Below are 25351 nucleotides of genomic sequence, written 5' to 3' on the forward strand. Positions count from 1 at the left end.
GCAGAGGGATGTGTTGTTACCTACCCTCACCACCTGGGGGCGGCCCATCAGGATGTCCAGGATCCAGTTGCAGAGGGATGTGTTGTTACCTACCCTCACCACCTGGGGGCGGCCTATCAGGATGTCCAGGATCCAGTTGCAGAGGGATGTGTTGTTACCTACCCTCACCACCTGGGGGCGGCCCGTCAGGATGTCCAGGATCCAGTTGCAGAGGGATGTGTTTAGTCCCAGGGTCCTTAGCTTAGTGATGAGCTTTGAGGGCACTATGGTGTTGAACGCTGAGCTGTAGTCAATGAACAGCATTCTTACATAGGTGTTCCTTTTGTCCAGGTGGAAAGGGCAGTGTGGAGTGCAATAGAGATTGCATCCTCTGTGGATCTGTTGGGGCGGTATGCAAATTGGAGTGGGTCTAGGGTTTCTGGGATAATGGTTTTGATGTGAGCCATGACCAGCCTTTCAAAGCATTTCATGGCTACAGACGTGAGTGCTACATGTCTGTAGTCATTTAGACAGGTTACCTTAGTGTATTTGGCCACAGGGACTATAGTGGTCTGCTTGAAACATGTTGGTATTACAGACTCAGTCAGGGAGAAGTTGAAAACGTCAGTGAAGACACATGCCAGCTGGTCAGTGCTCAGAGTTTGCAGCCTGGTAATCCATCTGGCCCTGTGGCCTTATGAATGTGAACCTGTTTAAAGATCTTGCTCACATCGGCTACGGAAAGCAGGACTACTGTAGACTACTTTATCACTGACCTCAACTCAGAGTCTCTCAGAGAGTTCACAGTCAGCCCACTGACACCCCTATCAGAACACAGCAAAATCACTTAAACAGAGCAATACTCAATCATGAGGCATCAAAGCCAAAGGAACTGAGTAACATTAAGAAATGCTATAGATGGAAGGAATGCAGTTTGGAAACCTACCAAAAAACAATGAGGCAACAACAAATTCAATCCCTTTTAGACAATTTCCTGGGTAAAACTTTCCACTGTAGTAGTGAAGGTGTAAACTTGGCAGTAGAAAATCTTAACAGTATATTTGACCTCTCAGCTTCCCTATCAAATGTAAAAATCTCAAATAGAAAACCGAAGAAAATTAACAACAATGACAAATGGTTTGATGAAGAATGCAAAAATCTAAGAAAGAAATTGAGAAACCTGTCCAACCAAAAAACACAGAGACCCAGAAAACCTGAGTCTACGCCTTCACTATGGTGAATGACTAAAACAATACAGAAATACACTACGGAAAGAGAAGGAACAGCATGTCAGAAATCAGCTCAATGTAATTGAAGAATCCATAGACTCTAACCACTTCTGGGAAAATTGGAAAACACTAAACAAACAGCATAAAGAATTATCTATCCAAAATGGAGATGTATGGGTTAGGGTTAGACTACCAGAACCCACTGGATTCTCTAATTACCGTGAATGAGCAACAGGACAAAATAAAAACCCTTCAACCCAAAAAGGCCTGTGGTGTTGATGGTATCCTCAATGAAATGATCAAATATACAGACAACAGATTCCAATTGGCTAAACTAAAACTCTTCAACATTATCCTTAGCTCTGGCATCTTTCCCAATATTTGGAACCAAGGACTGATCACCCCAATCCACAAAAGTGGAGACAAATAACTACCGTGGGATATGCGTCCACAGTAAAATCCTCTACATTATCATTAACAGCAGACTCGTACATTTCCTCAATGAAAACAATGTACTGAGCAAATGTCAAATTGGCTTTTTACCAAATTACCGTACAACAGACCATGTATTCACCCTGCACACCCTAATTGACAACCAAACAAACCAAAACAAAGGCAAAGTCTTCTCATACTTTGTTGATTTCAAAAAACACATTTGACTCAATTTGGCATGAGGGTCTGCTATACAAATTGATGGAAAGTGGTGTTGGGGGTCAAACATACGACATTATAAAATCCATGTACACCAACAACAAGTGTGCGGCTAAAATTGGCAAAAAAAACACACACATTTCTTCCCACAGGGCCGTGGGGTTAGACAGGGATGCAGCTTGAGCCTCACCCTCTTCGACAAATATATCAACGAATTGGCGAGGGCACTAGAAAGTCTGCAGCACCCGGCCTCACCCTACTAGAATCTGAAGTCAAATGTCTACTGTTTGCAGATGATCTGGTGCTTCTGTCACCAGCCAAGGAGGGCCAACAGCAGCACCTAGATCTTCTGCAAAGATTCTGCCAGACCTGGGCCCTGACAGTAAATCTCAGTAAGACCAAAATAATGGTGTTCCAAAAAAGGTCCAGTCGCCAGGACCACAAATACAAATTCCATCTAGACACCGTTGCCCTAGAGCACACAAAAAACTATACATACCTTAGCCTAAACATCAGCGCCACAGGTAACTTCCACAAAGCTGTGAACGATCTGAGAGACAAGGCAAGAAGGGCATTCTATGCCATCAAAAGGAACATAAAATTCAACATACCAATTAGGATCTGGCTAAAATACTTGAATCAGTTATTGCCCTTTATGGTTGTGAGGTCTGGGGTCCGCTCACCAACCAAGATTTCACTAAATGGGACAAACACCAAATTGAGACTCTGCATGCAGAATTCTGCTAAAATATCCTCAGTGTACAACGTAGAACACCAAATAATGCATGCAGAGCAGAATTAGGCCGATACCCACTAATTATCAAAATCCAGAAAAGAGCCGTTAAATTCTACAACCACCTAAAAGGAAGCGATTCCCAAACCTTTCATAACAAAGCCATCACCTACAGAGAGATGAACCTGGAGAAGATTCCCCTAATCAAGCTGGTCCTGGGGCTCTGTTCACAAACGCACCCCACAGAGCCCCAAGACAGCAGTTCAATTAGACCCAACCAAATCATGAGAAAACAAAAAAGATAATTACTGAACACATTGGAAAGAATTAACAAAAAAAGAGCAAACTAGAATGCTATTTGGCCCTAAACAGAGAGTACACAGTGGCAGAATACCTGACCACTGTGACTGACCCAAACTTAAGGAAAGCTTTGACTATGTACAGACTCAGTGAGCATAGCCTTGCTATTGAGAAAGGCCGCCGTAGGCAGACATGGCTCTCAAGAGAAGAGAGGCTATGTGCTCACTGCCCACAAAATGAGGTGGAAACTGCACTTCCTAACCTCCTGTCCAATGTATGACCATATTAGAGACACATATTTCCCTCAGATTACACAGATCCACAAAGAATTAGAAAACAAACCCAATTTTGATAAACTCCCATATCTACTGGGTGAAATACCACAGTGTGCCATCACAGCATCAAGATTTGTGACCTGTTGCCACAAGAAAAGGGCAACCAGTGAAGAACAAACACCATTGTAAATATATATTTATGCTTATTTATTTTCCCTTGTGTACCCTTAACCATTTGTTCATCGTTGCAACACTATATAGACGTAATGACATTTGTAATGTCATTATTCTTTTGAAACTTCTGTATGTGTAATGTTTACTGTTAATTTTTGTTTATTTCACTTTTGTATATTATCTACCTCACTTGTTTTGGCAATGTTAACATATGTTTCCCATGTCAATAAAGCCCCGTAAATTTAATTGAATTTAAATGAGACAGATTTCAGTTTCCCTGCATTAAAACCACCGGCCACTAGGAGCGTCGCCTCAATTAATATTTGCATGTTTGCTCATGGCCTTCTACAGTTCATTGAGTGTGGTCTTAGTGCCAACATCGGTTTGTGGTGGTAAATAGACAGCTAAGAAAAATATAGATCAATTCTTGGTAAATAGTGTGGTCTACAGCTTATCATGAGGTATCCTAGCAGAAACGTCAGACTTCTTTAATATTAGTGATCAAGCACAAGCTGTTAACAAAGAGACACACACACCACTCCGAGCTTACTCTGCCATTCTGTCCTTCCGATGAAAAGAACATCTAACTAGATTTATATTAACCATGTCATTGTTCAGTCAAGTTTCTGAGAAACAGGATATTTCAGTTCTTCAGGAACCGTCGATAGGATAGTCTCGAAGGGAGCTCATCCAGTTTATTCTCCAGTGATTGATAGGATAGTCTCGAAGGGAGCTCATCCAGTTTATTCTCCAGTGATTGATAGGATAGTCTCGAAGGGAGCTCATCCAGTTTATTCTCCAGTGATTGATAGGATAGCCTCGAAGGGAGCTCATCCAGTTTATTCTCCAGTGATTGATAGGATAGTCTCGAAGGGAGCTCATCCAGTTTATTCTCCAGTGATTGATATGATAGTCTCGAAGGGAGCTCATCCAGTTTATTCTCCAGTGATTGATAGGATAGTCTCGAAGGGAGCTCATCCAGTTTATTCTCCAGTGATTGATAGGATAGTCTCGAAGGGAGCTCATCCAGTTTATTCTCCAGTGAGCTGTAGCAAGTGCTATCGTGCAGTCTGACAGATTTACCGAACTAAGCTGTATGCTGTAAATAACCTATAGACAATATGAATGGATTTCCATCGACTAGTATTTGCATCAATGAATAGGCAAAAAAATAATAATAATAATAATAATAATCTCCAAGATAATTGATTGGCTTTTAATTTTAAATGTTTTGAATGGCCAAAAACTAAAATGCAAATGAATTACTTAAAAATCATACAATGTGATTTTCTGAATTTTATTTTAGATTCCATCTCTCACAGTTGAAGTGTAACTACGATAAAAAAATTACAGACCTCTACATGCTTTGTAAGTAGGAAAACCTGCAAAATCGTCAATGTATCAAATACTTGTTCTCCCCACTGTAACTGTCACATAACAGTCGTATGTGGGACGTCGCTGGTCATACACGGGACGTCACAGTCGTATGTAGTTCTGAATCTCAGATAGCACTGCATTAGCCATCTGAATCTGCTGGGCAGTCTCTGGCTGCATCAAAAATAGCACCATATTATTCCCATTATATAGTGCACTACGGGACTCTGGTCCTCTATATATAGGGCACTACGGGACTCTGGTCCTCTATATATAGGGCACTACGGGACTCTGGTCCTCTATATATAGGGCACTACGGGACTCTGGTCCTCTATATATAGGGCACTACGGGACTCTGGTCCTCTATATATAGGGCACTACGGGACTCTGTATATAGGGCACTACGGGACTCTGTATATAGGGCACTACGGGACTCTGTATATAGGGCACTACGGGACTCTGTATATAGGGCACTACGGGACTCTGTATATAGGGCACTACGGGACTCTGTATATAGGGCACTACGGGACTCTGTATATAGGGCACTACGGGACTCTGTATATAGGGCACTACGGGACTCTGTATATAGGGCACTACGGGACTCTATATATAGGGCACTACGGGACTCTGTATATAGGGCACTACGGGACTCTGGTCCTCTGTATATAGGGCACTACGGGACTCTGGTCCTCTGTATATAGGGCACTACGGGACTCTGGTCCTCTGTATATAGGGCACTACGGGACTCTGGTCCTCTGTATATAGGGCACTACGGGACTCTGGTCCTCTGTATATAGGGCACTACGGGACTCTGGTCCTCTGTATATAGGGCACTACGGGACTCTGGTCCTCTGTATATAGGGCACTACGGGACTCTGGTCCTCTGTATATAGGGCACTACGGGACTCTGGTCCTCTGTATATAGGGCACTACGGGACTCTGGTCCTCTGTATATAGGGCACTACGGGACTCTGGTCCTCTATATATAGGGCACTACGGGACTCTGGTCCTCTATATATAGGGCACTACGGGACTCTGGTCCTCTATATATAGGGCACTACGAGACTCTGGTCCTCTATATATAGGGCACTACGAGACTCTGGTCCTCTGTATATAGAGCACTACGGGACTCTGGTCCTCTGTATATAGGGCACTACGGGACTCTGGTCCTCTGTATATAGGGCACTACGGGACTCTGGTCCTCTGTATATAGGACACTACGGTCCTCTATATATAGGACACTACGGGACTCTATATATAGGGCACTACGGGACTCTATATATAGGGCACTACGGGACTCTATATATAGGGCACTACGGGACTCTATATATAGGGCACTACGGGACTCTATATATAGGGCACTACGGGACTCTATATATAGGGCACTACGGGACTCTATATATAGGGCACTACGGGACTCTATATATAGGGCACTACGGGACTCTATATATAGGGCACTACGGGACTCTATATATAGGGCACTACGGGACTCTGGGACTCTATATATAGGGCACTACGGGACTCTGGTCCTCTATATATAGGACACTACGGGACTCTATATATAGGGCACTCTATATATAGGGCACTAGGGGACTCTATATATAGGGCACTCTATATATAGGGCACTACGGGACTCTATATATAGGGCACTACGGGACTCTATATATAGGGCACTACGGGACTCTATATATAGGGCACTACGGGACTCTATATATAGGGCACTACGGGACTCTATATATATAGGGCACTACGGGACTCTATATATAGGGCACTACGGTGCACTATGTAGGGAATAGTGGCCCCGGTTACAAGTAGTGCACTATGTAGGGAATAGTGGCCCTGGTTACAAGTAGTGCACTATGTAGGGAATAGTGTCCCTGGTTACAAGTAGTGCACTATGTAGGGAACAGTGTTCTATTTGGGAGGATTCCACACGAGGCCATCTGAGGACAGAACATGACAAAGGAAGTTCTCACCACATCGTCTGCATGATTCAATCCTTCTGGGTGTCCAAGGTCCAGTGTGACTAACACAGAGCACATACCACTACTGGGAATGCTTTCTGACGCAATTACTGCTGTTGACAACACAGGGCAGGTGTGTGTACGTGCGCTGCACGGCCAGGTGTGTGTACGTGCGCTGCACGGCCAGGTGTGTGTACGTGCGCTGCATGGCCTAGGTGTGTGTACGTGCGCTGCACGGCCAGGTGTGTGTACGTGCGCTGCACGGCCAGGTGTGTGTACGTGCGCTGCACGGCCAGGTGTGTGTACGTGCGCTGCACGGCCAGGTGTGTGTACGTGCGCTGCACGGCCAGGTGTGTCCTACTAAGGTAAAGGATCGAACCCTCTAGACAAACACAACAGAACAAACTAAGAGTTGGGTTCCATGTCCATCTAGACAGACAGTGATAGTCAAAAGTTTAATCCCATGGTTTTAATAGTGAAGTAACACATACATGGAATCATGTCATAACTAAAAGAAGTGTTAAACAAAAAAATATATTTTATATTTGAGATTCTTCAAAGTAGCCATCCTTTGCCTTGATGACATCTTTGCACACTCTTGGTATTCTCTCAACCAGCGTCATGAGGTAGTCACCTGAAACGCTTGTAAATTAATTAACAAGTTTGTCTTGTTAAAAGTTAAATTTGTGGAATTTCTTTCCTTCTTAATTTGATTGAGCCAATCAGTTGTGTTGTGGCAACGTAGGGGTGGTATACAGAAGAAGCCCTATTGGGTAAAAGACTAAGTCCATATTAGGGCAAGAACAGCTCAAATAAGCAAAGAGAAATGACAGTCCATCATTACTTTAAGACATGAAGGTCAGTCAATCTGGAAAACTTCAAGAACTTTGAAAGGTAGCAGCTCTCACAGTAATTTAACCCAACAGAGCCAGTTAGGATCCCGGGACAGACAGCAGCTCTCACAGTAATTTAACCCAACAGAGCCAGTTAGGATCCCAGGACAGACAGCAGCTCTCACAGTAATTTAACCCAACAGAGCCAGTTAGGATCCCAGGACAGACAGCAGCTCTCACAGTAATTTAACCCAACAGAGCCAGTTAGGATCCCAGGACAGACAGTAGCTCTCACAGTAATTTAACCCAACAGAGCCAGTTAGGATCCCAGGACAGACAGCAGCTCTCACAGTAATTTAACCCAGAGCCAGTTAGGATCCCAGGACAGACAGCAGCTCTCACAGTAATTTAACCCAGAGCCAGTTAGGATCCCAGGACAGACAGCAGCTCTCACAGTAATTTAACCCAACAGAGCCAGTTAGGATCCCAGGACAGACAGCAGCTCTCACAGTAATTTAACCCAACAGAGCCAGTTAGGATCCCAGGACAGACAGCAGCTCTCACAGTAATTTAACCCAGAGCCAGTTAGGATCCCAGGACAGACAGCAGCTCTCACAGTAATTTAACCCAACAGAGCCAGTTAGGATCCCAGGACAGACAGCAGCTCTCACAGTAATTTAACCCAACAGAGCCAGTTAGGATCCCAGGACAGACAGCAGCTCTCACAGTAATTTAACCCAACAGAGCCAGTTAGGATCCCAGGACAGACAGCAGCTCTCACAGTAATTTAACCCAACAGAGCCAGTTAGGATCCCAGGACAGACAGCAGCTCTCACAGTAATTTAACCCAACAGAGCCAGTTAGGATCCCAGGACAGACAGCAGCTCTCACAGTAATTTAACCCAACAGAGCCAGTTAGGATCCCAGGACAGACAGCAGCTCTCACAGTAATTTAACCCAACAGAGCCAGTTAGGATCCCAGGACAGACAGCAGCTCTCACAGTAATTTAACCCAACAGAGCCAGTTAGGATCCCAGGACAGACAGCAGCTCTCACAGTAATTTAACCCAGAGCCAGTTAGGATCCCAGGACAGACAGCAGCTCTCACAGTAATTTAACCCAACAGAGCCAGTTAGGATCCCAGGACAGACAGCAGCTCTCACAGTAATTTAACCCAGAGCCAGTTAGGATCCCAGGACAGACAGCAGCTCTCACAGTAATTTAACCCAACAGAGCCAGTTAGGATCCCAGGACAGACAGCAGCTCTCACAGTAATTTAACCCAACAGAGCCAGTTAGGATCCCAGGACAGACAGCAGCTCTCACAGTAATTTAACCCAACAGAGCCAGTTAGGATCCCAGGACAGACAGCAGCTCTCACAGTAATTCAAATCAAATCAAATCAAATTTTATTTGTCACATACACATGGTTAGCAGATGTTAATGCAACAGAGCGAAATGCTTGTGCTTCTAGTTCCGACAATGCAGTGATAACCAACAAGTAATCTAACTAACAATTCCAAAAAAAACTACTGTATTATACACAGTGTAAGGATAAGGAACATGTACAGGATATATGAATGAGTGATGGTACAGAGCAGCATACAGTAGATGGTATCCCAGGACAGTATATACATATGAGATGAGTGTGTAGACAAAGTAAACAAAGTGGCATAGTTAAAGTGGCTAGTGATACATGTGTTACATAAGGATGCAGTCGATGTTGTAGAGTACAGTATATACATATGCATATGAGATGAATAATGTAGGGTAAGTAACATTATATAAGGTAGCATTGTTTAAAGTGGCTAGTGATAGCATATATATATATATATTTACATCATTTCCATCAATTCCCATTATTAAAATGGCTGGAGTTGGGTCAGTGTCAATGACAGTGTAACCCAGCAGCCACTCAATGTTAGTGGTGGCTATTTAACAGTCTGATGGCCTTGAGTAGAAGCTGTTTTTCAGTCTCTCGGTCCCAGCTTTGATGCACCTGCACTGACCTCGCCTTCTGGATGATAGCGGGGTGAACAGGCAGTTAGGATCCCAGGACAGACAGCAGCTCTCACAGTAATTTAACCCAACAGAGCCAGTTAGGATCCCAGGACAGACAGCAGCTCTCACAGTAATTTAACCCAACAGAGCCAGTTAGGATCCCAGGACAGACAGCAGCTCTCACAGTAATTTAACCCAACAGAGCCAGTTAGGATCCCAGGACAGACAGCAGCTCTCACAGTAATTTAACCCAGAGCCAGTTAGGATCCCAGGACAGACAGCAGCTCTCACAGTAATTTAACCCAACAGAGCCAGTTAGGATCCCAGGACAGACAGCAGCTCTCACAGTAATTTAACCCAACAGAGCCAGTTAGGATCCCAGGACAGACAGCAGCTCTCACAGTAATTTAACCCAACAGAGCCAGTTAGGATCCCAGGACAGACAGCAGCTCTCACAGTAATTTAACAACAGAGCCAGTTAGGATCCCAGGACAGACAGCAGCTCTCACAGTAATTTAACCCAACAGAGCCAGTTAGGATCCCAGGACAGACAGCAGCTCTCACAGTAATTTAACCCAACAGAGCCAGTTAGGATCCCAGGACAGACAGCAGCTCTCACAGTAATTTAACCCAACAGAGCCAGTTAGGATCCCAGGACAGACAGCAGCTCTCACAGTAATTTAACCCAACAGAGCCAGTTAGGATCCCAGGACAGACAGCAGCAATGAGTCTGATGCAACAGATCAGAACATTAAAATGTTGACCAACTTATTTCATAACATTATTAGGGCACCAATGTGCACAAAGCACTAGGATACACGCAAATGTGCATTTGTCTTCAGGACAATGAAAGGAAGTTGACAACCACTAGAAAGAAATAGGCTACTAGTTTAAAAGGATATGGAAGTCTGTATAAAACAATAGGCTACTAGTTTAAAAGGATATGGAAGTCTGTATAAAACAATAGGCTACTAGTTTAAAAGGATATGGAAGTCTGTATAAAACAATAGGCTACTAGTTTAAAAGGATATGGAAGTCTGTATAAAACAATAGGCTACTAGTTTAAAAGGATATGGAAGTCTGTATAAAACAATAGGCTACTAGTTTAAATTGCATACAGATTCTGGCTACTAGTTTAAATGGATAGGGTCAGATTCTGGCTACTAGTTTAAATGGATAGGGTCAGATTCTGGCTACTAGTTTAAATGGATAGGGTCAGATTCTGGCTACTAGTTTAAATAGATAGGGTCAGATTCTGGCTACTAGTTTAAATGGATAGGGTCAGATTCTGGCTACTTTGAAGCAAGGTAAACATGCCACATAATATGCAGTAAAACATTCAGGTTTCAAACCATTAAAGTACCTATAAGTTTACAAAATGCACACTGCCTCCAGCTGGTGAAACCTGCCTTCTGTTGCCTAAGCATTTGAATGGTGAATGGGAAGCGTGCTTCAATTACCCGTTGAGAAATAAAATAAGCAATTATTTTTTAAATCGTGGCCATAAAACAATTAACACGAGATAGCATTTAGAATTGAGAAATGATTGGTCTTCTGTCTGACAGATGTTCCACTCCGAGGCACTGTATCTGTATGCCGTGTGGTAAAATAGATAAATATACACACGCGCCAATTTAATTCCACTAAATTATGCAAATGACCAATAAGCATGACCAGCCAAATGGGTTTCCATCCACTGGTATGTTATTAATTAATAGGCTAAAATTATTATTACATTTTTTTTTTGTCTCAATGGTGCCAATTTATCATCAGATTTTCAACAACAAAAAATGCAACCAAAAGCCAGCTATTAAGTACTGATGAACCCCTGGTCTTACGGTATCTGGGGGGTATGCAGAATGGAGCCCCTGGTCTTATGGTATCTGGGGGGTATGCAGAATGGAGCCCTGGTCTTATGGTATCTGGGGGGTATGCAGAATGGAGCCCTGGTCTTATGGTATCTGGGGGGTATGCAGAATGGAGCCCTGGTCTTATGGTATCTGGGGGTATGCAGAATGGAGCCCTGGTCTTATGGTATCTGGGGGTATGCAGAATGGAACCCTGGTCTTATGGTATCTGGGGGTATGCAGAATGGAGCCCTGGTCTTATGGTATCTGGGGGTATGCAGAATGGAGCCCTGGTCTTATGGTATCTGGGGGGTATGCAGAATGGAACCCTGGTCTTATGGTATCTGGGGGGTATGCAGAATGGAACCCTGGTCTTATGGTATCTGGGGGGTATGCAGAATGGAACCCTGGTCTTATGGTATCTAGGGGATATGCAGAATGGAACCCTGGTCTTACGGTATCTGGGGGGTATGCAGAATGGAGCCCCTGGTCTTACGGTATCTGGGGGGTATGCAGAATGGAACCCCTGGTCTTATGGTATATGGGGGGTATGCAGAATGGAGCCCTGGTCTTATGGTATCTGGGGGGTATGCAGAATGGAGCCCTGGTCTTATGGTATCTGGGGGTATGCAGAATGGAACCCTGGTCTTATGGTATCTGGGGGTATGCAGAATGGAGCCCTGGTCTTATGGTATCTGGGGGTATGCAGAATGGAGCCCTGGTCTTATGGTATCTGGGGGTATGCAGAATGGAACCCTGGTCTTATGGTATCTGGGGGTATGCAGAATGGAGCCCTGGTCTTATGGTATCTGGGGGTATGCAGAATGGAGCCCTGGTCTTATGGTATCTGGGGGTATGCAGAATGGAACCCTGGTCTTATGGGGGGTATGCAGAGAATGGAACCCTGGTCTTATGGTATCTGGGGGGTATGCAGAATGGAACCCTGGTCTTATGGTATCTGGGGGGTATGCAGAATGGAACCCTGGTCTTATGGTATCTAGGGGATATGCAGAATGGAACCCTGGTCTTACGGTATCTGGGGGGTATGCAGAATGGAGCCCCTGGTCTTACGGTATCTGGGGGGTACACAGAATGGAACCCTGGTCTTATGGTACCTGTGGGGTACACAGAATGGAACCCTGGTCTTATGGTATCTGGGGGGTATGCAGAATGGAACCCCTGGTCTTACGGTATCTGTGGGGTACGCAGAATGGAACCCTGGTCTTACGGTATGCAGAATGGAACCCCTGGTCTTACGGTATCTGTGGGGTACGCAGAATGGAACCCTGGTCTTACGGTATGCAGAATGGAACCCCTGGTCTTATGGTATCTGGGGGGTATGCAGAGTGGAACCCTTGGTCTTACGGTATCTGGGGGATATGCAGAATGGAACCCCTGGTCTTATGGTAAATGGGGGGTATGCAGAATGGAACCCCTGGTCTTACAGTACCTGTGGGGTACGCAGAATGGAACCCTGGTCTTACGGTATCTGGGGGGTATGCAGAATGGAACCCCTGGTCTTACGGTATCTGTGGGGTACGCAGAATGGAACCCTGGTCTTATGGTATCTGGGGGGTATGCAGAATGGAACCCCTGGTCTTATGGTATCTGGGGGGTATGCAGAATGGAACCCTGGTCTTATGGTATCTGGGCGGTATGCAGAATGGAACCCCTGGTCTTACGGTATCTGTGGGGTACGCAGAATGGAACCCTGGTCTTACGGTATGCAGAATGGAACCCCTGGTCTTATGGTATCTGGGGGGTATGCAGAGTGGAACCCTTGGTCTTATGGTATATGGGGGGTATGCAGAATGGAACCCTGGTCTTATGGTAAATGGGGGTATGCAGAATGGAACCCTGGTCTTATGGTACCTGTGGGGTATGCAGAATGGAACCCTGGTCTTACGGTATCTGGGGGTATGCAGAATGGAACCCTGGTCTTACGGTATCTGGGGGTACGCAGAATGGAACCCTGGTCTTACGGTATGCAGAATGGAACCCTGGTCTTATGGTATCTGGGGGGTATGCAGAATGGAACCCTGGTCTTATGGTATCTGGGGGGTATGCAGAATGGAACCCCTGGTCTTACGGTATCTGTGGGGTACGCAGAATAGAACCCTGGTCTTACGGTATGCAGAATGGAACCCCTGGTCTTATGGTATCTGGGGGGTATGCAGAGTTGAACCCCTGGTCTTATGGTATATGGGGGGTATGCAGAATGGAACCCGAGGTCTTACGGTATCTGTGAGGTACGCAGAATGGAACCCTGGTCTTATGGTATCTGGGGGGTATGCAGAATGGAACCCTGGTCTTATGGTATCTGGGGGGTATGCAGAATGGAACCCTGATCTTATGGTATCTGGGGGGTATGCAGAATGGAACCCCTGGTCTTACGGTATCTGGGGGTTATGCAGAATGGAACCCTGGTTTAATGGTATCATGGGTACGCAGAATGGAACCCTGGTTTAATGGTATCGGGGGACACTGGCCTCCGTTAATGGAACCCTGGTCTTATGGTATCAGCTGGGTATGCAGAATGGAACCCTGGTTTAATGGTAGCTGGGGTAGGCAGAATGGAACCCTGGTTTAATGGTATCTGGGGGTACCATAGACAGAATGGAACCCTAGACAGTCAGCTGGCCTCCGTTAGCTGGAGCAGGGAGCTGGGGTTACCTAGCTGGTGCAGCTGGGGTAGGGTCGCTGGTAACTAGCTGGTGCAGTCAGCTGGCCTCCGTTACCATAGACAGTCAGCTGGCCTCCGTTACCATAGACAGTCAGCTGGCCTCCGTTACCATAGACAGTCAGCTGGCCTCCGTTACCATAGACAGTCAGCTGGCCTCCGTTACCATAGACAGTCAGCTGGCCTCCGTTACCATAGACAGTCAGCTGGCCTCCGTTACCATAGACAGTCAGCTGGCCTCCGTTACCATAGACAGTCAGCTGGCCTCCGTTACCATAGACAGTCAGCTGGCCTCCGTTACCATAGACAGTCAGCTGGCCTCCGTTACCATAGACAGTCAGCTGGCCTCCGTTACCATAGACAGTCAGCTGGCCTCCGTTACCATAGACAGTCAGCTGGCCTCCGTTACCATAGACAGTCAGCTGGCCTCCGTTACCATAGACAGTCAGCTGGCCTCCGTTACCATAGACAGTCAGCTGGCCTCCGTTACCATAGACAGTCAGCTGGCCTCCGTTACCATAGACAGTCAGCTGGCCTCCGTTACCATAGACAGTCAGCTGGCCTCCGTTACCATAGACAGTCAGCTGGCCTCCGTTACCATAGACAGTCAGCTGGCCTCCGTTACCATAGACAGTCAGCTGGCCTCCGTTACCATAGACAGTCAGCTGGCCTCCGTTACCATAGACAGTCAGCTGGCCTCCGTTACCATAGACAGTCAGCTGGCCTCCGTTACCATAGACAGTCAGCTGGCCTCCGTTACCATAGACAGTCAGCTGGCCTCCGTTACCAGCTGGCCTCCGTTACCACAGACAGAGCTGGCCTCATAGACTGGCCTCCGTTACCATAGACAGTCAGCTGGCCTCCGTTACCATAGACAGTCAGCTGGCCTCCGTTACCATAGACAGTCAGCTGGCCTCCGTTACCATAGACAGTCAGCTGGCCTCCGTTACCATAGACAGTCAGCTGGCCTCCGTTACCATAGACAGTCAGCTGGCCTCCGTTACCATAGACAGTCAGCTGGCCTCCGTTACCAGTCAGACAGTCAGCTGGCCTCCGTTACCATAGACAGTCAGACCATAGACAGTCAGCTGGCCTCCGTTACCATAGACAGTCAGCTGGCCTCCGTTACCATAGACAGTCAGCTGGCCTCCGTTACCATAGACAGTCAGCTGGCCTCCGTTACCATAGACAGTCAGCTGGCCTCCGTTACCATAGACAGTCAGCTGGCCTCCGTTACCATAGACAGTCAGCTGGCCTCCGTTACCATAGACAGTCAGCTGGCCTCCGTTACCATAGACAGTCAGCTGGCCTCCGTTACCATAGACAGTCAGCTGGCCTCCGTTACCATAGACAGTCAGCTGGCCTCCGTTACCATAGACAGTCAGCTGGCCTCCGTTACCATAGACAGTCAGCTGGCCTCCGTTACCATAGACAGTCAGCTGGCCTCCGTTACCATAGACAGTCAGCTGGCCTCCGTTACCATAGACAGTCAGCTGGCCTCCGTTACCATAGACAGTCAGCTGGCCTCCGTTACCATAGACAGTCAGCTGGCCTCCGTTACCATAGACAGTCAGCTGGCCTCCGTTACCATAGACAGTCAGCTGGCCTCCGTTACCATAGACAGTCAGCTGGCCTCCGTTACCATAGACAGTCAGCTGGCCTCCGTTACCATAGACAGTCAGCTGGCCTCCGTTACATAGACAGTCAGCTGGCCTCCGTTACCAAAAGACTGGCCTCCGTTACCATAGACAGTCAGCTGGCCTCCGTTACCATAGACAGTCAGCTGGCCTCCGTTACCATAGACAGTCAGCTGGTCAGCTGGCCTCCGTTACCATAGACAGTCAGCTGGCCTCCGTTACCATAGACAGTCAGCTGGCCTCCGTTACCATAGACAGTCAGCTGGCCTCCGTTACCATAGACACCATAGACAGTCAGCTGGCCTCCGTTACCATAGACAGTCAGCTGGCCTCCGTTACCATAGACAGTCAGCTGGCCTAATAGGTTGCACACAGACAGTCAGCTGGCCTCCGTTTTAGTTCATATGATATTCACCATAAAGTCAGCTGGCCTCCGTTATTTAGACAGTCAGCTGGCCTTTACATAGACATGACCAGTCAGCTGGCCTCCGTTACCATAGACAGTCAGCTGCCTCCGTTACCATAGACAGTCAGCTGGCCTTTTAGACAGTCACGACGTTTCACTACAATTTTTAAAAGCCAACAGATCCTCCGTTACCATAGACAGTCAGCTGGCCTCCGTTACCGTAGACAGTCAGCTGGCCTCCGTTACCGTAGACAGTCAGCTGGCCTCCGTTACCATAGACAGTCAGCTGGCCTCCGTTACCATAGAGTCAGCTGGCCTCCGTTGTGACAGTCAGCTCCCCGTTACAACAGACAGTCAGCTGGCCTCAGTTTAGACAGTCAGCTGGCCTCCGTTAGATAGACAGTCAGCTTAGGATGACAGTCAGCTGGCCTCCGTTAGTAGACAGTCAGCTGGCCTCCGTTACCATAGACAGTCATGCCTCCGTTACCATAGACAGTCAGCTGGCCTCCGTAGCTGGCCTCCGTGAAGTCAGCTGGCCTCCGTTGTAGACAGTCAGCTGGCCTCCGTTACCATAGACAGTCAGCTAGACTCCGTTACCATAGACGCACAAGAAAAAGGGCACAAGAAAAAGACTGGACATCCACCATGTCAGATTGCTCTGAAATAATTTATATTAGAAACAGACAGGTCTAAAATTAGCATTCCAGCAACATTATTTTGTTGAAATATAATTTCATCTGAGAAATTAGGCTAATAGGTTGCACACAAATTTGCCCTTTTAGTTCATATGATATTCAATAAATATCTGATTTAGACCCAACTCTATTTTAACAATGACCACATTTCCATGTGAGTAAAGTCATGCTGTATTTATTTATTTTTAAATCACGACGTTTCACTACAATTTTTAAAAGCCAACAGATCATTTGTTCGCTCGACACGGTGGGATCTTTTTGTGAAACGCCGATGGAAACACCTTGATGCGCAAATATCGATACAATGACACGGTGTGTGTGGTCCTCCCACTACAACTCAGGAAGCCATGCAGTTTAATGAGGCTACAGATGAAATAAGTTAGGATGACAGTCATAGGGTAGTGAAAGGGCCTGAGCTTGATGCTCCTTTCCAATAGGGTAGTGAAAGGGCCTGAGCTTGATGCTCCTTTCCAATAGGGTAGTGAAAGGGCCTGAGCTTGATGCTCCTTTCCAATAGGGTAGTGAAAGGGCCTGAGCTTGATGCTCCTTTCCAATAGGGTAGTGAAAGGGCCTGAGCTTGATGCTCCTTTCCAATAGGGTAGTGAAAGGGCCTGAGCTTGATGCACCTTTCCAATAGGGTAGTGAAAGGGCCTGAGCTTGATGCTCCTTTCCAATAGGGTAGTGAAAGGGCCTGAGCTTGATGCTCCTTTCCAATAGGGTAGTGAAAGGGCCTGAGCTTGATGCTCCTTTCCAATAGGGTAGTGAAAGGGCCTGAGCTTGATGCTCCTTTCCAATAGGGTAGTGAAAGGGCCTGAGCTTGATGCACCTTTCCAATAGGGTAGTGAAAGGGCCTGAGCTTGATGCACCTTTCCAATAGGGTAATGAAAGGGCCTGAGCTTGATGCTCCTTTCCAATAGGGTAGTGAAAGGGCCTGAGCTTGATGCACCTTTCCAATAGGGTAGTGAAAGGGCCTGAGCTTGATGCACCTTTCCAATAGGGTAGTGAAAGGGCCTGAGCTTGATGCACCTTTCCAATAGGGTAGTGAAAGGGCCTGAGCTTGATGCACCTTTCCAATAGGGTAGTGAAAGGGCCTGAGCTTGATGCTCCTTTCCAATAGGGTAGTGAAAGGGCCTGAGCTTGATGCTCCTTTCCAATAGGGTAGTGAAAGGGCCTGAGCTTGATGCTCCTTTCCAATAGGGTAGTGAAAGGGCCTGAGCTTGATGCTCCTTTCCAATAGATGTCGAGGGTATTATCCTGGTGACGCGATTGATGACTGATGCTCGACTTTCGTTGACATATGAAAGCATTCTGGAGCTCATCCATCATCATCATCATCATGTAGCCAGGACACAGAGCCGTACTTTATCTGGGAGCTCTGTTCGCAGGAGAGCTCGTGGCAAGATCAGGTTCACGTCTTCTATTTAACCTAACAGTTTGTGACAAAACATTTCGGTACAGTTGAAAATGCACATTAAACATTAGTTTTTTTTAATTTAATACATGAAAACTTTAGCAAAAGAGTACATTTTATCTGTCGTTCTGCCCCTGAACAGGCAGTTAACCCACTGTTCCTAGACCAGTTAACCCACTGTTCCTAGGCCAGTTAACCCACTGTTCCTAGACCAGTTAACCCCCTGTTCCTAGACCAGTTAACCCCCTGTTCCTAGACCAGTTAACCCCTGTTCCTAGACCAGTTAACCCCCTGTTCCTAGACCAGTTAACCCCCTGTTCCTAGACCAGTTAACCCACTGTTCCTAGACCAGTTAACCCACTGTTCCTAGACCAGTTAACCCACTGTTCCTAGACCAGTTAACCCACTGTTCCTAGACCAGTTAACCCACTGTTCCTAGACCAGTTAACCCACTGTTCCTAGACCAGTTAACCCACTGTTCCTAGACCAGTTAACCCACTGTTCCTAGACCAGTTAACCCACTGTTCCTAGACCAGTAAACCCACTGTTCCTAGACCAGTTAACCCCTGTTCCTAGACCAGTTAACCCACTGTTCCTAGACCAGTTAACCCCTGTTCCTAGACCAGTTAACCCACTGTTCCTAGACCAGTTAACCCACTGTTCCTAGACCAGTTAACCCACTGTTCCTAGACCAGTTAACCCCCTGTTCCTAGACCAGTTAACCCACTGTTCCTAGACCAGTTAACCCCCTGTTCCTAGACCAGTTAACCCACTGTTCCTAGACCAGTTAACCCACTGTTCCTAGACCAGTAAACCCACTGTTCCTAGACCAGTAAACCCACTGTTCCTAGGCCAGTTAACCCACTGTTCCTAGACCAGTTAACCCACTGTTCCTAGACCAGTTAACCCCCTGTTCCTAGACCAGTTAACCCACTGTTCCTAGACCAGTTAACCCACTGTTCCTAGACCAGTAAACCCACTGTTCCTAGACCAGTTAACCCACTGTTCCTAGACCAGTTAACCCCCTGTTCCTAGACCAGTTAACCCACTGTTCCTAGACCAGTTAACCCACTGTTCCTAGACCAGTTAACCCACTGTTCCTAGACCAGTTAACCCACTGTTCCTAGACCAGTAAACCCACTGTTCCTAGACCAGTAAACCCACTGTTCCTAGGCCAGTTAACCCACTGTTCCTAGACCAGTTAACCCACTGTTCCTAGGCCAGTTAACCCACTGTTCCTAGACCAGTTAACCCACTGTTCCTAGACCAGTTAACCCACTGTTCCTAGGCAGTCATTGAAATAAGAATTTGTTCTTAACTGACTAGCCTAGTAAAATAAAGGTAAAAAAATATATATTATTTTCTTTACGCAGATTTTAGAATACATGCATGAAATATGTCACCATGGAAACCTCGCTAATGAGTAAGAAAGCCAAAGAAGTGGTCAAAAGCCAAGGACTCCCCACACCACCCGACGACGAGGAGACTGGATAGTACCTGGTCTCTATGTCTGACTGGTAGTATGGAGCTGCTGCTCACTGTTTCTGCATCCTATGTAATGTATTCTCAGTGATGACCCCCCCTCCTCCATGTCCAGAGAAATCAGTCATTTAAGTTGTTGGGGCAGCAGGTAGCCTAGTGGTTAGAGTGTTGGGCCAGTAAACAGCAGGTAGCCTAGTGGTTAGAGTGTTGGGCCAGTAACCAGCAGGTAGCCTAGTGGTTAGAGTGTTGGGCCAGTAACCAGCAGGTAGCCTAGTGGTTAGAGTGTTGGGCCAGTAACCAGCAGGTAGCCTAGTGGTTAGAGTGTTGGGCCAGTAACCAGCAGGTAGCCTAGTGGTTAGTGGCGTTGGGCCAGTAACCAGCAGGTAGTCTAGTGGTTAGAGGCGTTGGGCCAGTAACCAGCAGGTAGCCTAGTGGTTAGAGCGTTGGGCTAGTAACCAGCAGGTAGTCTAGTGGTTAGAGTGTTGGGCCAGTAACCAGCAGGTAGCCTAGTGGTTAGAGTGTTGGACTAGTAACCAGCAGGTAGTCTAGTGGTTAGTGGCGTTGGGCCAGTAACCAGCAGGTAGTCTAGTGGTTAGAGGCGTTGGGCCAGTAACCAGCAGGTAGCCTAGTGGTTAGAGCGTTGGACTAGTAACCAGCAGGTAGCCTAGTGGTTAGAGCGTTGGGCCAGTAACCAGCAGGTAGTCTAGTGGTTAGAGTGTTGGGCCAGTAACCAGCAGGTAGCCTAGTGGTTAGAGTGTTGGGCCAGTAACCAGCAGGTAGTCTAGTGGTTAGAGCATTGGACTAGTAACCAGCAGGTAGACTAGTGGTTAGAGCGTTGGGCCAGTAACCAGCAGGTAGTCTAGTGGTTAGAGTGTTGGGCCAGTAACCAGCAGGTAGCCTAGTGGTTAGAGTGTTGGGCCAGTAACCAGCAGGTAGACTAGTGGTTAGTGGCGTTGGGCTAGTAACCAGCAGGTAGCCTGGTGGTTAGAGCGTTGGACTAGTAACCAAAAGGTTGCTAGATTGAATCCCTGAGCTGACAAGGTAAAAAAATCTGTCCTTCTGCCCCTGAACAAGGCAGTTAACCCACTGTTCCTCGGCCGTCATTGAAGATAAGAATTTGTTCTTAACTGCCTAGTTAAATAAAATCATGTCCCATTCTACATCCTGATATTACTGTAAAACCCCTGGGTTAATGAGCGCAGAAATTGACTCGATAGCAAGCCGGACTTCGGGCTTGAAGGTCGAGGGTTCCAGACCTGCTCCCTGCCTGTTTCATTACATTACTAGGACCACTAGATGGTGCTGTTCGTGCTATTAGGTGATTGTATTTGACACTATGGGTTTAATTGGCCACTGTTTCAAATGTTAACTTTTTATATTTTGTGTCACCAATCCAATGCAAGTCAATGGTACCTATATTAACATTTCCACGCTTCAAGTCTAACTCATTCTAAAGTATCAACAAATGGATTCAATAATGTTACTTATTGATGATTTGGATTAGGTTGTGAATGATTCTAATCTCGTTCTCCGTTTACATCTTTCCGGTGGCTACGATACCGTCAGGAAGATGGGTTTATTTATATAGGTACCATTGACTTGCATTGGATTGGTGACACAAATGCTAAAAAGTTTGCATTTGAGACAGTGTCCATGTAAACAAAACTCCTACAGTAGACGCCTTCGTACATTTGTGTGTAATGTCATGGAACTGGGAGTCATGATCAAGGGCTCGCTGTGAGAGAGAGACAGAAAGAGAGGGACGTCTCATCTGCAGAAGAAGAAGTGGGAGGTGGAATAGAGAAGTGGGACCGATGTCACTAGATTATTCAAACAATAAGGATAGGTAGGGGATATATAAACACAGTCGTAGGCAGCGATTCTCACCTGAACCTTCCTCCGCAGTGTTGGCATTGGTCCCCGATCCAGCCGGGGCTGCACACACAGTTGCCCGTTACCGTGTTGCATTGCCCATTCATGCACGTTTTGTCGCATTCTTTCGCCTCGGTGACAGCGGGAAGTCCAAAGAGCAGCCCGAACACGGAGAAAAGGAGCAGTGTTTGGAGCATCGAGCCCCGGCCACCAACCTCCACCAGCCCGCTGGTCAGGCTCCGGCTGCGGCCAGCATCACAGCAGGCCCTCCGCCGTATCGCTCCGTCCATTCTCCTAACGTCTACTGCCTGAAACAAGTCCGCGCCACCAGTCCACTCCTGGTCGTATCTGGATGCGACCGGCTTGGTTTTCAAGCTCTGTGGTAATTCGAGAGGGACACCGTTGTTGATAGAATGATTTCTATCTCCTTGTTGTGAATGATTCTAATCTCGTTCTCCGTTTACATCTTTCCGGTGGCTACGATACCACCACCGCATATTGACATCAGGAAATGGGGTTTATTACACACGGAAATGCGTAATGACTAACAGATGGCGCGGGGACTTGAATTTTATTACGGGAATACAATTCCAATTTAATTTGTTCCAGTAAGTTTATGGTCAGTTTTATCTAACACATTATTTAATTCCTTCTTACACTTTATAAATATGTTTTTAATAGAATTGCATTCAGGTTTATTTAGGGTGACCGCATTTAAAGTGTTGAGTGCTGAAGCGCACAGGGCATAAACATCGTCTGTCCTCGGTTGTAACACTCACTACCGATTTCCAAACTGCCTCTGGAAGCAACCGCAGCACAACAACTGATCATCGGGAGCTTCATGAAATTGGTTTCCGTGGCCGAGCAACTTTACACCACCCTAAGATCAACATACACAATGGCAGCTTTGGCTGGAGTGGTGTAAAGCTCGCGTTGCCATTGGATTCAGGAGCAGTGGAAATGCATTCTCTGGAGTGATGAATCACGCTTCACCATCTGGCTAATCTGGTTTTGGCAGATGCCAGCATGACAATGTCCCTGTGCAAAGCGAGATCCATACAGAAATGATTTGTCGAGATCGGTGTGGAAGAACTTGACTGGCCTGCACAGAGCCCTGACCTCCACCCCATCGAACACCTTTGGGATGAATTGGAACGCAGACTGCGAGCCAAACCTAATCACCCAACATCAGTCCCCGACCTCACTAATGCTCTTGTGGCTGAATGGAAGCAAGTCCCCGCAGAAATGTTCCAACATCTAGTGGAAAGCCTTCCCAGAAGAGTGGAGGCTGTTATAGCAGCAATGTTCCAACATCTAGTGGAAAGCCTTCCCAGAAGAGTGGAGGCTGTTATAGCAGCAATGTCCCAACATCTAGTGGAAAGCCTTCCCAGAAGAGTGGAGGCTGTTATAGCAGCAATGTTCCAACATCTAGTGGAAATCCTTCCCAGAAGAGTGGAGGCTGTTATAGCAGCAATGTTCCAACATCTAGTGGAAAGCCTTCCCAGAAGAGTGGAGGCTGTTATAGCAGCAATGTTCCTACATCTAGTGGAAAGCCTTCCCAGAAGAGTGGAGGCTGTTATAGCAGCAATGTTCCTACATCTAGTGGAAAGCCTTCCCAGAAGAGTGGAGGCTGTTATAGCAGCAATATTCCTACATCTAGTGGAAAGCCTTCCCAGAAGAGTGGAGGCTGTTATAGCAGCAATGTTCCTACATCTAGTGGAAAGCCTTCCCAGAAGAGTGGAGGCTGTTATAGCAGCAATGTTCCAACATCTAGTGGAAAGCCTTCCCAGAAGAGTAGAGGCTGTTATAGCAGCAAAGGGGGACCAACTCCATATTAATGCCTATGATTTTGGAATGAAATGTTTGAAGAACAGGTGTCCACATACTTTTGGTTATCTAGTGTATATGTGGCCAACAGATGCATACCTGCACCTGTACATAGCCCATCTATAATTCAGCCCAAACAACTACCTCTCCCCCTACTGTATTTATTTATTTTGCTCCTTTGCACCCCATTATTTTTATTTCTACTTTGCACATTCTTCCACTGCAAATCTACCATTCCAGTGTTTTACTTGCTATATTGTATTTACTTTGCCACCATGACCTTTTTTTGCCTTTACCTCATTTGCTCACATTGTATATAGACTTATTTTTGTACTGTATTATTGACTGTATGTTTGTCTTACTCCATGTGTAACTCTGTGTTGTTGTATGTGTCGAACTGCTTTGCTTTATCTTGGCCAGGTCACAATTGTAAATGAGAACTTGTTCTCAACTTGCCTACCTGGTTAAATAAAGATTAAATAAAAAATTAAATAAAAATATCTATTCCCTGTCATGTGAAATCCATGGATTAGGGCCTAATGAATTTATTTCAATTGACAGATTTCCTTATATGAACTCTGTCAAATGTTTGAAATTGTTGCATGTTGCGTTTATATTCTCGTTAGGTATACATTAATTAGGAAGTAATTCTATTCAGTTGTCCTCCATCGTGGATGAAATGGGCAGATCCATCGACTGGACAAAGTGTTCACGATGTGCGAATGCTGAGGTCCTCCACTTTCTACACCTACGGACAGGAGAAGGTGAGAGACTACAAGATGTTGGGGGACAGCACGTACCTCAGCCAACCCTTCCTTTTCACTGTCACGCCCAAACGAGATAACGGTGCCCTGCAATCCGAGAACAAGAATGCCTGTGTGAGTCGTGGGAGGCTGGTCATTGAGCAGACCTTTGGCCGGATGACATGCAAGTGGAGGGACCTCCAAAACACCAGAGTAGATGTGGTGGTAAAGACCATTGTGGCGTTATGCACGCTGCATATTGGTCCTGCTGACAGGGGTGATGAGTATCCACAGGGCGTTATGGCGTTATGCACGCTGCATCCCTTCACAATGTCAACCCATCCCTTCACAATGTCAACCCATCCCTTCACAATGTCAAACCTTCACAATGTCAACCCTTCACAATGTCAACCCATCCCTTCACAATGTCAACCCTTCACAATGTCAACCCATCCCTTCACAATATCAACCCATCCCTTCACAATGTCAACCCATCCCTTCACAATGTCAACCCATCCCGTCACAATGTCAACCCATCCCTTCACAATGTCAACCCATCCCTTCACAATGTCAACCCTTCACAATGTCAACCCATCCCTTCACAATGTCAACCCAACCCTTCACAATGTCAACCCATCCCTTCACAATGTCAACCCATCCCTTCACAATGTCAACCCATCCCTTCACAATGTCAACCCATCCCTTCACAATGTCAACCCATACCTTCACAATGTCAACCCATCACAATGTCAACCCATCCCTTCACAATGTCAACCCATCCCTTCACAATGTCAACCCATCCCTTCACAATGTCAACCCATCACAATGTCAACCCATCCCTTCACAATGTCAACCCATCCCTTCACAATGTCAACCCATCCCTTCACAATGTCAACCCATCCCTTCACAATGTCAACCCATCCCTTCACAATGTCAACCCATCACAATGTCAACCCATCACAATGTCAACCCATCCCTTCACAATGTCAACCCATCCCTTCACAATGTCAACGCATCCCTTCACAATGTCAACGCATCCCTTCACAATGTCAACCCCTCCCTTCATAATGTCAACCCATCCCTTCACAATGTCAACCCATCCCTTCACAATGTCAACCCATCCCTTCACAATGTCAACCCTTCACAATGTCAACCCATCACAACATCAACCCATCACAATGTCAACCCATCCCTTCACAATGTCAACCCATCACAATGTCAACCCATCACAATGTCAAC

General features: G+C 46.4%; 1 protein-coding gene across 6 annotated transcripts in view; it reads right to left on the reverse strand.

Moving 5' to 3' along the window:
- atrn (attractin) overlaps window positions 1-22043 on the reverse strand; it is a 258397-nt gene extending 236354 nt beyond the window's left edge. For all 6 annotated transcript variants that reach the window (XM_046367620.1, XM_046367619.1, XM_046367616.1 and 3 more), the window contains exon 1: window positions 21558-22043. In XM_046367620.1, coding sequence (XP_046223576.1) covers window positions 21558-21832 — 275 coding nt within the window. In that variant the 5' untranslated portion in view covers window positions 21833-22043. The remainder of the gene's footprint in view (window positions 1-21557) is intronic.
- Between the last annotated feature and the right edge of the window lie 3308 nt (window positions 22044-25351).

The sequence above is a fragment of the Oncorhynchus gorbuscha genome, linkage group LG10, assembly GCF_021184085.1.
Source record: "Oncorhynchus gorbuscha isolate QuinsamMale2020 ecotype Even-year linkage group LG10, OgorEven_v1.0, whole genome shotgun sequence".
Lineage (NCBI taxonomy): Eukaryota > Metazoa > Chordata > Actinopteri > Salmoniformes > Salmonidae > Oncorhynchus > Oncorhynchus gorbuscha.